General features: G+C 49.0%; 1 protein-coding gene across 7 annotated transcripts in view; it reads right to left on the bottom strand.

The window, feature by feature from the left end:
• STX3 (syntaxin 3) overlaps positions 1-16963 on the bottom strand; it is a 54617-nt gene that overhangs the window by 10719 nt on the left and 26935 nt on the right. The window contains exons 3-13 of one of the 7 annotated variants that reach the window (XR_009520413.1): positions 16815-16914; positions 16174-16248; positions 14992-15059; positions 11701-11809; positions 10543-10616; positions 10278-10412; positions 8394-8504; positions 6770-6883; positions 4503-4892; positions 2354-2451; positions 111-1823 (exon numbers count right to left, since the gene is read on the bottom strand). Coding sequence is in view for 5 of the 7 variants with exons in the window: in XM_060018970.1 (XP_059874953.1) it covers positions 6800-6883; positions 8394-8504; positions 10278-10412; positions 10543-10616; positions 11701-11809; positions 14992-15059; positions 16174-16248; positions 16815-16914 (756 nt within the window). In the remaining 2 variants the exon portion in view is untranslated. Of the gene's footprint in view, positions 1-110; positions 1824-2353; positions 2452-4419; positions 4893-6769; positions 6884-8102; positions 8273-8393; positions 8505-10277; positions 10413-10542; positions 10617-11700; positions 11810-14991; positions 15060-16173; positions 16249-16814; positions 16915-16963 lie in introns of those variants that run through there. The other 6 variants (XR_009520414.1, XM_060018968.1, XM_060018969.1 and 3 more) reach the window with 6 other exon arrangements.

The raw sequence follows: 16963 nt of genomic DNA, 5'->3' as shown, positions 1-16963 counted from the left end.
GCCTTTTATATGTACACACTTAAGGAGCTAGTTTCTATGACATTTTACTAGTTACAGACTTTTAATGTTTTTGGAAAAGCAAAGAAAACAATAGTACATAGGTTAATTGATTCAACGTATTTATTTACGCCCAGCTACCCATCTTCTCTCAATCTTAGAAGGGGGGATGTTGGACAATACGGCAACAGACATACCCTTGCCTTTTACCAAAAGGAACTGATAGAAACAAAACCTGAATTGTGTGGTCTTTCCTAGGCCTGAAGCCCTCTGGGGATGGGGGGTATTTGGCTCTATATCTGTGTCCCTACAGGTCCTAGCACAGTGCAGGTGCCACACAGCACTCACATCTTACTGTTGAATGAACAAGGGCCCTGGGTGATTCAAACCCCATGGTTCCAGCTCCCTGTTTGCCATTAACAAAATTCATCTATTTTTTCAGAGCTAGCCAGCAATGGTTTCTATCCTGTATTCAAACCAAAGGAAATACAGATTGATAGGAAAAATATTAAACCATTTGCTTTGAAAGTGGGCAGAAAACAGCACACAGACTAAGATGTCAATTTTTTAAATCCCACTTTCTTAAAAAGAAAGACCTCCGGCAAAGAAAATAATTTACTTTCAAAAGTACAAATTTAAGCAGCTGTGTGGTCCTTGAGAATTGTATACCGTGATTTTTAAATATATTTTTAGTGAACCTCTTGTACTATAACTAATCACTAAATTGCATTAGAACACCCCTGAACCTTGAATTGGGGACAGTGTTTGGAACAGTTTCTTGTACACAAGTTGCCGGCCAACAAAGCCAGTTTCAGCTGGCAACGTGCATCAGTGAGAAGGGGTGTGAGTGACAGCCTCGTTTTTCTGACCTAACTTTGTCACCTCTTCTTTCTTAGGGTTCACAGAGCATGGTATTCGTGACTGTTGGGTGTTCAATCACAGCATAACGTGTTTCTTTTGGGGTCCACGTTTAATTACTGAACCACAATCCTGGGGCCAGCCATCTCTGCAAAGTAAGAGGCCGTTGACAGAACTCTTATCACCACCTCCCGTAAAAAAAGGACTTTAAAGTGTATGTTGTGAAAGTGGGGCCTGCTCTGCTTCTGCGTGGGTGGATCGACCATTCCCAGGCATTTCTAAACGGCCTGTGACACAGACCATTTCCCACTGATGCCTTAAAGCGTTTAAGAGGCAAGTCCAAGGACTCGGCCATAGCAGAAATCAGAGCTTAATTTCAGATAAAGTCAACAGATTCTTGAGCAGCTGTAAGCGGCAGGCACTGTGCTAAGCACTGGGGACACAGCAGCGAGGGAGATGTGCCTGGGGCCTATCGTTAGACAATCACCTCGGAGAATGTTGGACCCTGAAGAAGGAAGGAGACAGAGCGTTGGTCAAAGGTGAGACCTAGAACTGCAAGAGCAGAAGTAACAAGTGCCCTGGTCCTGACTGACTCCCGGCAGTTAAAATCAGGTCCTGATGGGCGGGCGTGCTTCAACCGTAACGTCAGCGTGGGCTCTGGCTCCAAGTTTATTTCCTAAACAGGTACCTATGCTTTCTCCTCTACCCTGCAGTCTCCTTTAACCATCCTCCTAACCTGCTACGCAGTGCTGTACTCCCTGTTCCTTCACCCCTGCCTGCCATCCAAGTCCATATTTTTGTAAATCCCCTTTTGCGTAACTTCTAACTGCTAGGTGGTTGAGGTCCTGTGTCCTAAGAGGTTTCACAATGGAAAGAAGAGCTTTGGAGGAATCTGCAGCGGAGAAGCGACGGCACCACAGAGGTGGAAGAAGAATTGAAAATGCCAGGTGAGGATCCATCTGTGAGGACTGAAGGGGATAACAAAAACGGAGGGAAAAAAACCATAGATTATACAGCAAAACGTGTGGGGCTGGGATCACCAAGCCTGTCTACAGGGGTAAGGGACTACTCACAAGGCTGCCAAAACCTGTCCTAACCTCATAAGGGGAAAATTTTATTGATATTTACTTGGGGCTCCCTGTGTGGCCCTCTTCCAAAGAGTTCAGGGTGCTTCTAATGCAATAATGAATTCTTTCTCCTCTGCCGTTCCCACATGCCAATGCCCAGATTTCACTACAGGAAATCAACACCCTTATGCAAAGCATTCTGAACAAAACACTCTGCTACCAGACCTGCGTACGGGACAGACTGCCACCTTCTGTCTCCCCATCTACCTTTTCCCTACCAACTCCCTCTTCACGCATTTTTCTTGGTTTTCTCCAACCTTCATCCCAGCCCCCAGTCCCACACAGATTAAGGCACCTGGTGACAACCAAAGCCCTCAGGACACAAGCGTCTCGAGCGAAAACAGGCCTGACCCTCCCCACAGATGGCTCACCTGTTTTGTTTTGTGTTTTTTCAGGCAAATATGCCCCCAATAGTAGAAGCTAAGATGATCGCAAGGATGACACAGCAGATCATGATCATGATCTTCTTCTGCTCATCCAGACAAGGAAAGAAAAGCACGTGAGAAACAGTGTCACTGCAGAGAGGGTTCCAGAGGACGGGAGACGAGGGTGGGTCTGGGCATGGAAGCAGATGTGAAGGTAAAGGGAGATGGATCTGGCTTCTAGAACCCAGGGTACTAAGAGAAATGTCACTTCTCGGTGAGAGATGCAAAACTCAGATCAACAGCGAGCTCAGAAGATGTTTCGTATGTTGTTCTGCCTTCCAGCTGCCATCGTATCAGATTTACGCCACTGCCCCCCAGAGCCAGATACTCTCAGTGAGTCAGCTGAAGTCTTCTGCGGGGGGGGGAATTCCCTTGAAATCTAAGACTCCAATACAGTTACACTGCACTCTGTGAGAGTTCAACCATTTTCAAAAATCAGAACTTTTGATCCATCTGATGTAGCACGTGGTTAAAAAACATGTTAACCCCTTTCCGAAACCTAAACAAAAGCCACCACATGGTGGCAGCCACCAGGTGTTTTACAGGGACACCGAGCCAGAACTGCTTCACAGTCAAATACAGTCATTTATTCTTAAATTAGCAATAAAATAATCAAGTTTACATTTTAAAAAAAGTACAAAGAAAGAACAAAAATCCCTTCACTTGTGTTCCGAACTATAAGCCCCAGGCCTCAACCTCAGGAGAGCAAAGATCTGTCTGTGATTGAAGCTTGTCTGCCCTGTTGCCGGAGCCAGGCCTGTTGGACATCACAGCCATAGGCAAGAGGGCGTCCCCTTGGCTCCGTCCAAGTGCCGGGCAATGATTAGGACTAATCATTCCTTTGCAGAGGAAGCCAATGGACCGTGCCTGGGTTAGGGTGCTCGCCCTGTCCTAGAAGGCATTAAAGTCAAAGGTGAAATATCAATCCGGGAGGCTGGCAGAGACCAGCAGGGGATCTAAGGGGCTCACACTGGCTCAGCACGGTCAATACACTTAAACATTTCCTAGCTTTTCTTTGCTCCATGACAAGTGGGGGCGACAAAGCATCTATGAAGCTCATTAATCTGGGAGCAGGAACAGCTGCTGAGTAGACCCTGGCCTCCCCGAGCTGACTCCGCCCTGGAGACAGGACGTCCCAAAGGTCACATGAACGGTACCAGATTGCTGTGGGACGTTCTCAGGACAAGCCTAGCCCAGGCAGCAAGTGGGGAGAGGTGTCGAGCTCGTCCCACCTTCTGTCTGCTAAAAACCTAATGGGGATCAAGTTAGTCCTCGCCCCAACCATCTGTGATTCTCTGAGCGCTTGTGCAGAAAACAGCAGGTTTCCCGATGATGTGGGAAGATCACATTGCTACTATGATTCATTTGCAGGTAAGCAAATGTCTCTTGCCTAATTTTTAGCCTAGCTCAAGTTATTTTTTTGAGGTTATAATAACCTCATTTCCAGTTTCCTACTTCCTGAGAGACACACACACATAGGTACATCTCACACACACGATTATAAAAATACACGTGGAGCACGGGAACTGACTGAATACTCCTACTCGCCCCAGCCTGAAGCAGTCCCAGAGCCTGAGACTCGAGCACCTCATCCCTGGCCTCATTTTAGTGCCTGGTTATTCGGGGCCTCAAGGCAATGGCTTCGCAAAGCATCACTCTAACAGTAAACAGCCAGTTCCCAAGACTGAGACACGGAAACAGTTCCTGCATATACCCCAGCCTTTACAGACGGTAACCTCAGACGACTGCCTCGTGGCAGCGCCTCCTTGAGTCAACATGCGGGAGTACAACATAGACAGAGATCGAGTTGGCCATCGAGCGGAACACACACAGAGCTTAATTTGAGGCTGAATGTCAAACAAGAAGTCAGCTTCCAAGACCAGAACGACCTCTGCCAGTCCCTCCTACTTTCAGGACAGGGAGGACGAGCCACGAGGACTGGGATCCTGCCAGGTAGAAGACGCAGGTCCAAGCCTTACTGTTGCCCAACTTGGAAGAATCCCCTCGCTTTGTTAAAAGATATCCCCCCCGCCCCCCCAAAAATACACTGCGATTTTGGGGAGAAGAACACTCCGTGAGGTAGAAAATACAGCACCTTGGGGAGGTCTCAGGTAGGTTCTCCAAGGCGCGGGGCATAATTTGACACATCAGAGGGGAGGAGAAGCTGGGGCAGTTCCTACAGTCCAGGAGAAGGTGCTTCAGAGTGGGTGGGGCAGGAGAAGATTCTGAGGGCTGCATCAGTAGTTTAGATTTCTCCTGGGCTAGACTGTTTGCTGGGTCAGGTCCAAGGGTGGTTACAAGAAAACAAGGGAACAGGTCCCACTCTCTCTCAGGAAGGCCATTCACACTCCGTTCCCATCTGAAGACAAGGGCGGCCACATCAGGCTGGGGTGAAATGGGCTCTACAAGAGGCAGGGGGAGGAGGAGCTGGTCAGCGCCCAGGGTGGCGGCGGAGAACAGTAAGACTCGGCCACAAGCCACACACCTAGAAGGTGGAGAGGAGAGATCAGAAACAGCTGCAGAGAGAGAACAATGGAAAACTCAGCACAAACCCACGACAGGGCCTGGAATTAAATACCCCCCCGTACAAGAAACAAAAAGCCCTGTTACATGAGGCAAAAAAATAGGAAAATCCCTGGGCCTTTTACAGCCCTTCCCAGGGGCTGTCGCGTCACCGTGGAAGGACTTATGGGAAGAGAGGCACCACCGCTGGTGCAGAACACCTGTTCTGTCTGTGGGGCTCCCATCAACACCTTTCGAATACAAGTTTCAGAAGCTTGCTGGCACTAGAATCATCTTCTCCTTAGTCCCCCTATCCCCCACTAACCTTAGGAGGCAGAAAGGCACAGTGAAAAAAGATGCAGAAAAGTTCAGGCGTCACACCTGCTCTGCCTTGCAAGCTGTGTGGGCTTTGGGCAAGTTCCTAATTTCACTGAGCTTCACAAAGCTTCCCCAATGAAGATGGGGTGATGATGTTATCCTAGAGCACAACTGGGGAGCATAAACGTATTCAGAAAAATAATACTTAAGAGGTCACAGAAGTCTTCACAGTGCCAATAACTAGATGATTCTTGTCATGCTACTGCTGTACACATGAAACCTTGATTCAGTGGTCAGTTCTATTCTTTTTACCAGATTTTAAAGAAATTAATATCCTGAATTTTAAAGTTGCTATTGGGACTTCCCTGGTGATCCAGTGGTTAAGAATCCTTGCCTTCCAGGCTTCCTTGGTGGCGCAGTGGTTGAGAGTCCACCTGCCGATGCAGGGGACACGGTTCATGCCCCAGTCCGGGGAGATCCCACATGCCGCGGAGCGGCTGGGCCCGTGGGCCATGGCCGCTGAGCCTGCGCGTCCGGAGCCTGTGCTCCGCAACGGGAGAGGCCACAACAGTGAGAGGCCCACGTACAGCAAAAAAAAAAAAAAAAAAAAAAGAATCCGCCTTCCAATGCAGGTTCAATCCCTGGTCAGGGAACTAAGATCCCACATGCCACAGAGCAACTAAGCCCACACACTCTAGAGCCCACGCACCGCAACTACTGAGCCCACACGCCACAATGGAAGTTCCCCCATGGCACAACGAAGATCCCACATGCCACAACTAAGACCTGACACAGCCAAATAAATATTTGTTTTTAAAGTTGCTATCCTCTAAGGTTTTCTAGACTTTGCAGATGATGATAAATGGCCACCTTGTTTTACAAAGAGAAGCTAGGTCCACTATTAGCTGTGTGTTCAAACGGGCCCCTGTTACCTAACTTCTCTAAGCCTGAGCATCTTCATCTGTAAAATAGGGATGATAATAGCACCTGTCTCATGTGGGCGACGTGAGGACTCGGTGATGCATGTGTAAGGTGTTTATTTAGTACATTGTCTGATACAACCCAGCCCTCAAAAATGGTAGCTACTCTTATCATTCGAGATCCAACCAGTCAACCACAAACAAAACCCTGCAGACCCAAATCCCGATTCAAAGCTTCATTTACACTGAAAAGGATACGGAAGGCAAAGCCCAAGATACCTGAAAGCCAGTACTAACTCACAAGACAAACCCCAGATCGCAGACATAGACTGCACCCAACTGAGGAGGAGCAGGCTTTCTGGGGAAGGGAGTGAAAATGAGGGGCGGACAAGGGCGGGGACAGAGCCACAGAATAGGAACGAACGGAGACCCAACCCCTGCATGCAGCCAGGACCCGAGAATAGCAAGTTACATAGATGAAAGAACGCACAGGTACTGAAGTCTTAGAGCGCTCGGTGTGTCCGAGGACAACCACAGGGCGAAGAAGCAGAATTTTAAATCCCAGGCTCATTTCTCAAGAGGGAGCCAATCCAGAGTCCCCGAGTACCTTCCATTTACTTACATTTCAGGGCAGCAGCCTCCCGGGCCGCCCTTACTTCAGCCCAACGGAAAGTCCAATAACCAACGCTAAAATGCCCAGCAACACAACCACTACCACAATGATAATTATCAATTTCTGGAGAGAGGGATAAGAGAAATAAAAACAAGTCATTATTACAAACAACCAGAAAACCATAGTAAGTCATCCAAAACCCAACCCCTCTACCTCTACATAGGAAGCATCTTATCAATCCAAATAAATGAAATAAAAAGCCACCATCTCTACATAAAGACACTCTATTAGGATATTTTGTTTCTTAAATTACTTCTGCACTAGCAATGCCAGCAGATGGAAATAGGGAGTTTCCATCAGCTCTCAGCTCACACGGCAGCCTTCATACGTGCACAGATAGAAGGGCAACCATAATGGGGTCTCCAAGCAGCAACAGGCCAAGATACAAGTGACTCATTTGTTCCTTTTCAAGAAGGAGTATAAAAACATTTTTGACATAGTCCTAATTATAAACATCTGTCCATCTCTCCCCCAAAGTACATTCCCACCTGTCAAACCCAGTACAGTGACTGGGGATCAGAAAGTATGGTTACAGTCCTGTTGCAAACCAGCCCGGATTCATCATGTAAAATAACTTCCCAGCTCCCTAGATACCTGCCCAAGCAATAGGTAAAGTTGGAAGAAAAAGAAAGACTTGAAGAACAAAAGTATCAGAGCCCAAGAGAAACAGAAAAGAGCAGGCTAAAAAGCAAAAACCACCAGAGCTAGCCACCACAGTCACTAGGCAGAGAAGCTTAGAAGTCCTCAGGTGACAGGGGCACCAGAACTAGAGGTGGGGGGCGGGCAGTGGAGACAGGATGGAAAGAGCTTGATTGAAAGCTGAATTTGAATCCTGGTTCCTATGCTTCCTAGGTGGCCTGAAGCCAATTACTTAACCTCTGATTCTCAACTGTTTCATCTATAAAGGAGAAATAACAGGTGCTCCCAAGATACAAGATAATGTTCACATAGCCATCAGCACACCACTGGGTTCATGATAGAGAAAAAGAAACCAAGTGGGGCAGGGCTTGGGCTACCGGAGTGGAAGGCAATGAAGGGAGGTTTCTGAGGAGCACGAGTCAAGTTAACGGCTGCAGGGATCCCGAGCTCTGTCCAGAGCATTGGCGCAACACCTGGGCAGTGATGCCGAGCTGCCTGCAGATGGGGGTTCTCGGGTAGAGAGCACGTGAGCCAGATCCATGCGAGGCACCCCTGGGAAGGAAGGGCAGCTATTCTCTAGGGGAAGCTGAGGTAGGCTTTTGGATGAGGCCAAGACGGAGGGAAGGCACGGGCTCAAGGACATGGGTGGGGGCGACCAGAGGGAGGAGAAGCCGGTCGGTCCAGCTGGGACTAAGGGCTCACCCTCCGAGCTTCACTCTGATACTTGACAGCCTTTTTGGTGTCTGCCACGGCCCGCTCCACGAAGCCCACTGACTGGTCCATGTTGTTCTCAATACGATCAATCATGGCTCCCTTTCCACGGACGCAAGAGGTGGGTCCAGCAGAAAGAGGGACGGGGAGAGGGAGGAGAGAAAGAGCGAGAGACGGCGCGCACGGTGGACTCTCTTCTCCGAAGGCAGCAGGAGAGGCTCACCTTCCGGGCCTGACCCTGGTACTTCACGGCTCTTTTTGTTTCCTCCCGAGCCTTCTCCACGTGGTCCACCGTGTGCATGACATTCAACTCTATGTTATCTAACATCTCACCCTGCAAAGGACAGACGCTAGTCACACCCAGGAAAGCCACCCCAGGACAGTCCTAGCTCACATGAGAAAGGGGTTCTCTTTCTTTTCAGCACCAAGAAGAGCATCTGGAAACTTTAACATGCAGCCTTCTGTGGGGCAAACTTGTACAACTTCCCCGTGATTACCTATGGTTCCCCAGGCCTTGGTGGCTGTCACTCATTCCAGAAACATTCACTCAGTTACTTCTCTGTGACAAGCACTGCACCGGGCACCCGGAGCACACTGTCTAGATGCCTGGGATATTCTGAAGGATCCCGCCACTTTTTTTTTTTTTTTAAGTATGTGAAGAGAGAAGCCAAGATATTGGGTTGGCCAAAGAGTTCGTTTGGGTTTTTCTATAACATCTCACGGAAAAACCCAAACCAACTTTTTGGCCAACCCAATACATCTATCTAATGTTCTTAGGGCATCGCCAGGATGCTGGCTTCTTCCTGGTCATTCAGACCTGAACCAAGTTCATTCGGCCTGAACTGAGTTCATTCACTACTATAGAATAGTGCCCAGCACACGTCAGGTGCTCAATAGATAGCTGAGGTGGGAACAGTTGCTTTCTCTAAGGTACTCCCAGGTCCCGTAAGTGACAGACATTGGTTTTACCTTAGTTATCTGGTTAAGAGACAGCAGTCTCTTAATAAGATTCCCAACCTTTGCCCGGCTATTACTTCCTGACCAGAAGTTTGGTCTCTCCAGTTGAGTTCTGTGCATCTTAGGATGGGAATTCCCTTCACCCACCTAGACCTTCCTCAACCCAACCCATGGCGTTACGGCAGTCTCTACACAGAGAACAGAACTTACCATCACTTGAATCTCAAACCAGTTCCTCGGCAAGGCAGTGTGGGGAGAAAACAGAAGGGTAGGGATGGAAGGGCAGGAGAAATGGTCTCAACGGCTGCAAGGGGGTGGAAGAAAGGCCCCCGAGCCCAGAGCAGGGAACTGATGTCAAAACCAGCCGAGTGGTGCTCAGGCTTCAGTTAGGTTTCCTTCTACAGAGGAAGCAGTTTTCAATCCTCTGCAGGTGGCAGAGCCACTGGGAGTTCATGGTAATAGTGGTACCAAACCATGACACAGTGGCGAATTTAACTGCATCGTAAGAACCAGGAGACGTGTGACTCTGTGACACTGATACCATATGCTGGGGACAGAGCCATCCACCCCTGAGCAAGCTTACCCGGGACAAAACAGACTCTCAAGCTAAGCACTGTGAGAGTTCCCAGTTTTTTCTGTAAATACCACTTCGCTGTCCCTTCAATCCTTCTGTTGTCTGCTCCTGTTCCTTAGCAAAAACTGTCAACATGTTTGGAAAAACACACTTACAGAAGAAAAAACAAAAATGGAAAAATACAAAAACCTCTGTGAAGCCTAACTTTTCACCATAAATGGGGGAAAAGGCCCCATGTTTTCAGTGTCACCAGTGAAACAGTTCCTATCAGGATATTGTCTTAAGGCATCACCATTAAGAGCCCATATCTCTAATTTAAAAAAGACCACGGTCCTGAGGCTGGAGGGAACCAGGTACTTGACAGAGCACGTCAAACCCCATATTAATTAGAAATGACCTCCAGGCCGAAGTAACAGGCATGAATGACGAGGCTGCGACTGCCCAAAATGTCAGCCTCTACTACGCAATTTCCCAACGATTCTCCCACCCCACCCGGCTTTCCAGGAGTCCCGTCTCGCCCTTCTCGGGAAGCCCCGGGCTTCCTCTCCTCCCTGCCCACGCGGCACCCACTGTTACCTGGTTCTCCACCAGCATGGCGATGTCCACGAACATGTCGTGAAGCTCCTTGATGCTGCTCTCCAGCCTCACGATGTCCTTGTGCCGTCCCTCGATCTCACTGAGGGCTTGCTTGGAAATCTGAGAGTCGATGATCTAGGCCAGGCCGCACAAGAGACCGACCGTCTGCCGTCACGCCCGCCGCAGCCTCACCACACCCCTGCGGGGCTCCCGCCACCCCGCCCTCCCGGCCTCTGCAGCCCAGCCCGCCCCCACCATCACTCACCCCCGAGGTGAAGATGGCAGGGTTCCCACTCTCCAGCATCTCCTCCAGCTCCCCATCTGTTGTCTTCCTGCCGGCTTTACAACAAAAGGAGGAGAGCATCAAACATAAGATCAACGCTCACCATTTCAAAAGTTCCCTGAAAGGGCTTCCCTGGTGGCACAGTGGTTGAGAGTCTGCCTGCCGATGCAGAGGACACGGGTTCGTGCCCCAGTCCGGGAAGATCCCACATGCCGCGGAGTGGCTGGGCCCGTGAGCCATGGCCGCTGAGCCTGCGCATCCGGAGCCTGTGCTCCGCAACGGGAGAGGCCACAACAGTGAGAGGCCCACGTACCGCGGAAAAAAAAAAAAAAAGTTCCCTGAAAATGGGAATACAGTAAGTTCACTCTGAAGACCATGGCCTTACAAGCCTCCTGACGCTCCTTTCTCCGGATTTCTCCCCTAATCCAATCCGTCCTCAACATTATCAACAGTTACCTTCCTGAAGCCCATGTCTGATGACATTCCTTTCCAGCTCAGAATGTCTCCTGGCCCCCTTCACTCCACCACGGAGTCCACGGTCCTCAGAACAAGGGGCCAGTTCCTGGGTGAGCCCTCCCTCCATCCGCCTTAACCTCACCCTGCTCCACCCAAATGCGCCCTGTTCCCAGGCCCTGGACGGCCTCTCCCTCCTGAACACGCGTGCTTTGTTCTGCCTGCGCCCTCGTTCATTCAGTTCCTGCGCTCAAAGCACTTTCCGCCCTGTGGGGCCCTGCAGTCTGGTTTCTGATTCCTAAAGGGCGTGGCTGTAGTAACTTCTTTATTCCTCACGGCAACTAGCACCATTCTCTGCTGTCAAACAGGCAGCAAAAGATGTCATGAGCCCCAAGGAGTGCAGCTGTGTAGCAAGTGCTTCTTTCCATGGAGGCAGAAACGCTGGCTCCCACGGCAGTCAAACGACTCGGGCCTGGTAACTCCGAGCCTTCTTTCAGCCTAAGACGCAACATCCAGGATGCACCAGTGCTGTGAGGCCTGTCCCCAGCTTGGGCACAAAAGAGAAGGCAGAAGCCACCAGCGGGGCTGCTGCTCCCTCTCCCCTGGGAGAGGGGAGGACACGACTGGGAACGGACAAGCACGTGGCAGGAAGGGTGAAGGGGCACAGGCCAAACTTCAAACACGCACTGATCTCGAGCTGCCGCTGGATTCGCCCTTTGCTGCGTTCACGGAAGTCCACCTGGGCCTCGTTGTATTTGGTCATCACCTCCACAAACTTCCGGGAGAGGACGGAGTGCTGTGGGAGCAAGGTCAAATGCTGTGAGCCCCCAGGAGGCGAGGGAGGGGAAGGTCCACAACTCTTACAGAACCCCAGCCCCTACGCAGCCTCATCTACAGCAGCACTGGTCCTGGAACCAGAGGACCAGGGACAACTCGTGGTGGGAATGTAAACGGGCACAGTCACTGGAAAACAGGATGGAGGTTTCTCAAAAAACTAAAAACAGAGCTACCCTATGACCCAGCAATTCCGCTCCTGGGTATATATCAAAAACACCCAAAACATTAATCTGCAAAGATACATGCACCCCAATGTTCACAGCAGCATTATTTACAATTGCCAGGCAACCTAAGTGTCCATCAACAGATGAATGGATAAAGAAAATGTGGTATAGATATCTACAATGGAATACTACTCAGACATAAAAAAAAAAGAATGAAATTTTGCCATTTGCAGCAACATGGATGGACTCGGGAGGCATAAGTGAAACAAGACAGAGAAAGACAAATACTGTATGATATCACTTATATGTGGAATCTAAAAAATACAGCAAACTAGTGAATATAACAGAAAAGCAACAGGCTCACAGATAACGAGAAGAAGCTAGTGGTTACCAGTGGGGCGGGGAGGGCAATATCGGGGTGAGGGAGTGAGAGGTACAAACTACTGGGTGTAAGACAGGCTCGAGGATGTACTGTGCAACACGGGGAATACAGCCAACATCTGGTCATAACTGTAAATGGAAAGTAACCTTTCAAAATTGTATAAAAACGAAAACAGAACAAAACAAAAAACAAAGACCAGGTACAAGACTCAGTTTTTTGGTTTCCTAACTTTACACCGTTGGAAAAGTCGGCTGACCTTTCCAAAGCATGTTTTCAGTATCTATTAACCTGTCTTGCTGAACTCCTATAGTAATTGTGAGGCCAAAGGAGATACCCTGTGAATCTCAGAGGCCCTGTTTTCTAACGCTGCCGGACTCCCTCCTACATCCAAAGATCCTTGGGTTGTTACTCAAACTGACCTCCCCAACTTTTCTTGCTTCTAACTCAGTGCCTTCAAGTCAACGGCCCTGGTGCCTAAACTCAAATCTTTATCATTTTTTTTCCTTACTCACCTCTCAGCATCAAGCCCTACTGGTTTTTCCTTTGCAAAATCACCAATATCTATGCTTTTTTCAAACCAACTACCACCGGGCAAATTCAGACCCAAATCATTGCAAAACCCAACTAGAGACCCACCTGCCTCTCACCTCTTTCCCACTCTGATCCAGTTTTCAAATGGTTCCCATATTATCCTCCTAACAAACTGCAACCCAAGGTAAATGCATACAGGCTACTCAGTCAGCTCCAAACTCCCTGGACTGCAGCCAAAGGCCTCTGGAATACGGTGCTATGTTCTCTACCAAAAACTCAATGTCCACTATCCCATGACAGACGTTTTTCTCTAGACAGGCTGCTCTCTTCACGTCTGCCCCTCACACCCACCCCCACCCCCGCTGCTACCAACCCACCCAGGCACCCACACACACCACTCCTGCCCCCATGCCTCTAAGGAGAACCTCTCCCCGAGCCTGTCCATGTTGGCATCTTGCCCACCAAGGCCCAGCCTCCTCTGGCCACCCCAGTTTTTCCCGAGATCGTCTGATGCTGGGAGCACGTGCATTTGATCCGGTCTTCATACACGTTCTCCTGTGGGTCTTATGTCATAGTTTCCTTGTGCTCCTTGAGCACCGTGCCAGTTCAACAACAAGGGTCATATCTTTGATGACCACCAAACACCCTGACTCCAAACTGGACAACTAATGACCAACAGTTTTCAGAGAGAAGACTTCAGTTTCCTCACCTGTAAACCAAAGAGGCTCACTAAACCCTCAGCAGTGCTCTGGGAGCCTCAGGCACCTCCTTAGAGGACAGTGTGAGAGGGGCCACCAGCTGGACTCGGCCCTGTCCCCCACTTCAACCTGAGCAGCTCCCCTCCATCAGTTCCTCAAATTGAGTTCCAAACAGTGGTTGTTGGTTGTTTTTTGTTTTAAAGGCTCCACAGCTAGAAAAGGGAACCCTCCTACACGGTTGGTGGGAATGTAAATTGGTGCAGCCACTATGGAGAATAGTATGAAGGTTCCTTAAAAAACTAAAAATAGGGTTACCATATGATCCAGCAATCCCACTCCCCAGCATATATCTGGAAAAGACAGAAACTCTAATTCAAAAAGATACAGGCACCCCAACATTCATAGCAGCACTATTTACAATAGCCCAAGACATGGAAGCAACCTAAATGTCCATCAACAGAGGAATGGATAAAGAAGATGTGGTACTATATACAATGGAATACTACTCAGCCATAAAAAAGAATGAAATAATGCCATTTGCAGCAACATGGATGGACCTAGAGATTATCATACTAAGTGAAGTAAGTCAGACAGAGAAAGACAAACGTATCACTTATATGTGGAATCTAAAAAATAATACAAATGAATTTATTTACAAAACAGAAGCACACACATGACTCACAGACATAGAAAACAAACTTATGCTTACCAAAGGGGGAAGGGTGGAGAATAAATGAGGAACATGTGAGTAACAGATATACACTACTATATATAAAATAGATACACAACAAGGATTTACTGTATCACACAGGGAACTATATTCGATATCTTATAATAACCTATAAGGCAAAAGAATCTGAAAAAGAAGCATATCTATATATACATATATATATATATATATATATATATATATGCAAAACCGAATCACTTTGCTGTACACCTAAAACCAACACAGTATTGTAAATCAACTATACTTCAATAAAGATTTTAAAAAGGGACTGATCTGGTGGCACAGTGGTTAAGAATCCGCCTGCCAATGCAGGGGACATGGGTTCAAGCCCTGGTCCAGGAAGATCCCACATGCCGTGGAGCAACTAAGCCCGTGAGCCACAACTACTGGAGCCTGCACACCTAGAGCCCGTGCTCCACAACAAGAGAAGCCACTGCAATGAGAAGCCCGTGCACCGCAACGAAGAGTAGCCCCCGCTCGCCACAACTAGAGAAAGCCCGCACACAGTAACAAAGACCCAATGCAGCCAAAAATAAATAAATGTATTTAAAAAAATTTTTTTTAATTAAAAAGACTCCACAGCTAAGAAAAAAAAAAGATTGGACTAGATGGCGGTTAGACCAGGGAAAATCTCACCTGGGATTTCCGAATCCGAAGGTCTGCTGACGACCGGACCTCGTCTTCTTCAATACACCTCTCCATGCCTGGATGGGAGAGGAGGTTATTCTAGCAATGCACCTGCTGCTCTCCTCCAAGAAGCACACCGTGCAGCGCGGCCTCCTCTCTCTCTCTCACACACCCGGCCCAGGAGACGGAACAGCAGGTAGGTCCAGTCTCAAAAGGTCAGTTCACACCTGAGCCACGGGACACCCGTTCCACGACCTTTACTACTGCCGGGTCTTCTTCCTTGGATACCTCTCGGCACAGTGGTTAACAGCATGAGTCTCTGTCACTAAGAGACTCGGACTCAAATCCTTGCCACTTAGTAGCCACGTAACTTTGGAAAAGCCACTTAACCTCTCTTAGTGTTCCTGTGCTCTCGTCTGTAAAATGGAATAAACAGCAGTGCCCCCCTAGCGGCACCAACGTGAAAATTCAATGAGAATGCACACGATCACGGCTATGACTGGAAGCTGCCACTAACGACGTCCACCTCCACCCGCATGAAAACAGGCAGCACAGGCTGTCTGGGGGGAAGAAATGATAAATTAGGCTGAGCGATGCTGCGTGCACTCTCAGACCAACAGCATGCCTTGTCAGCAGGTACAGTGCGGCAAGAATGCAGATGGTAGCCGTGGAACTAAGGAACCTTCTGCGCCCCCAGAGGAGCTGAATCTACCACAGTGGCTTCACTGAACAATGCCCTAAATTGAGGGGCGGGCACGGGGGTGAAGGGAGGGTGATACGTGGCCCCCAAGAAATGTCCCCAGACTCTATAACCCATCTGGCATCCGTACATCACTAACATCACTGTTCAAATGTACGTAGGTGCTGGGGAAGGAAATGGGACCAGGAAGAGAAAAGTCGAGGGACTAAAGCTAAGGGACCAAGTCGCCCAAATACCCAGTAGCTGAAAGCACACTTTCATCCCCATCTCCGAACTTCAATTCTGGACTCTCTCAACCACAGTCATGACTCGAGAGCGGGTAAACTGTCTGGGGCTCTAATAGGTCATTCCAGGGACAGTGCCCAGACCACAAGCAAAGACGGCAAGGGTGGTGTCACTCCCGCCAGGAAGAGTTCCGGTCCAGGAGAGCTGGACCCCGGACGTGAGACGGATGGTGGGAGTGCCGCCGGCTCCCTTTGTCCCTTTCTTACTCTTCAGTTTGTTCCGGACATTGTTGGCCCTTTTCTTGATCTCAGTCGTGAGCTGCTCCAGGTCATCCTTGGTTTCTGGATAAACAAACGCAGGCAGAGTCAGTTAGAAGAGACTGAGAGCTTAGTCAGCTACAACCATCAACAGAGGAGGTGGGGAGCTCTCTCAGGTGCCCACTGCCCACAGCAGTATGTATCCTGGTGGGCTCTCAAGACATCTGTCATGAGAATCACAGAAAGCTTATTTTTAAAAGGCATTTTTTTCCTGGCATCCTACCCCAGAACTACAGAATAAAAACACCTCGTGGAAAAATAGGGGGGTACAGGAAATAGCACAGGGGCAGTGGTGGGTGGGACAGAGATGAGGTATGTCGGCAGCTGTAAGAGCCGTTGCCATTCATGAGAGGGACTAGCTGGGAAGGAGAGGAGAGCTTGGCTAAATGGGTTGGACCATGAAGAGAAGAGGTAACAGCAGCAGAGCAGTGACCAGGAGAGGGTAGAGGAGGACGGGAGATGACATGGCACATATGTTAGTGGAAGGTAATACACCCCCTCCCCTGCTGCTCACAGAGGGAGGAAACCAAGGCCCAGCCCCAGTGGCCAAGGGTCACCGTTGGGTGATTCAGCCCTGAGTCAACACTCACTTGGCTCTGGAATGGGTGCAGACAGAATGACACTGTAGAGCTTCTTAGCTTCCTCCACGTGCTCTGAGATCTTGTCAATGTTGAGTCGAGTTTCCTCGATCTATAATTAGAAAGATGATAGCCTTTGTCATCAAGAGGAAGAATATAGC

The sequence above is a fragment of the Delphinus delphis genome, chromosome 8 (genome assembly GCF_949987515.2).
Source record: "Delphinus delphis chromosome 8, mDelDel1.2, whole genome shotgun sequence".
Lineage (NCBI taxonomy): Eukaryota > Metazoa > Chordata > Mammalia > Artiodactyla > Delphinidae > Delphinus > Delphinus delphis.
The sequence above is the reverse complement of the archived record's forward strand: the minus strand, read 5'-3'. Positions and strand labels throughout refer to the sequence as shown.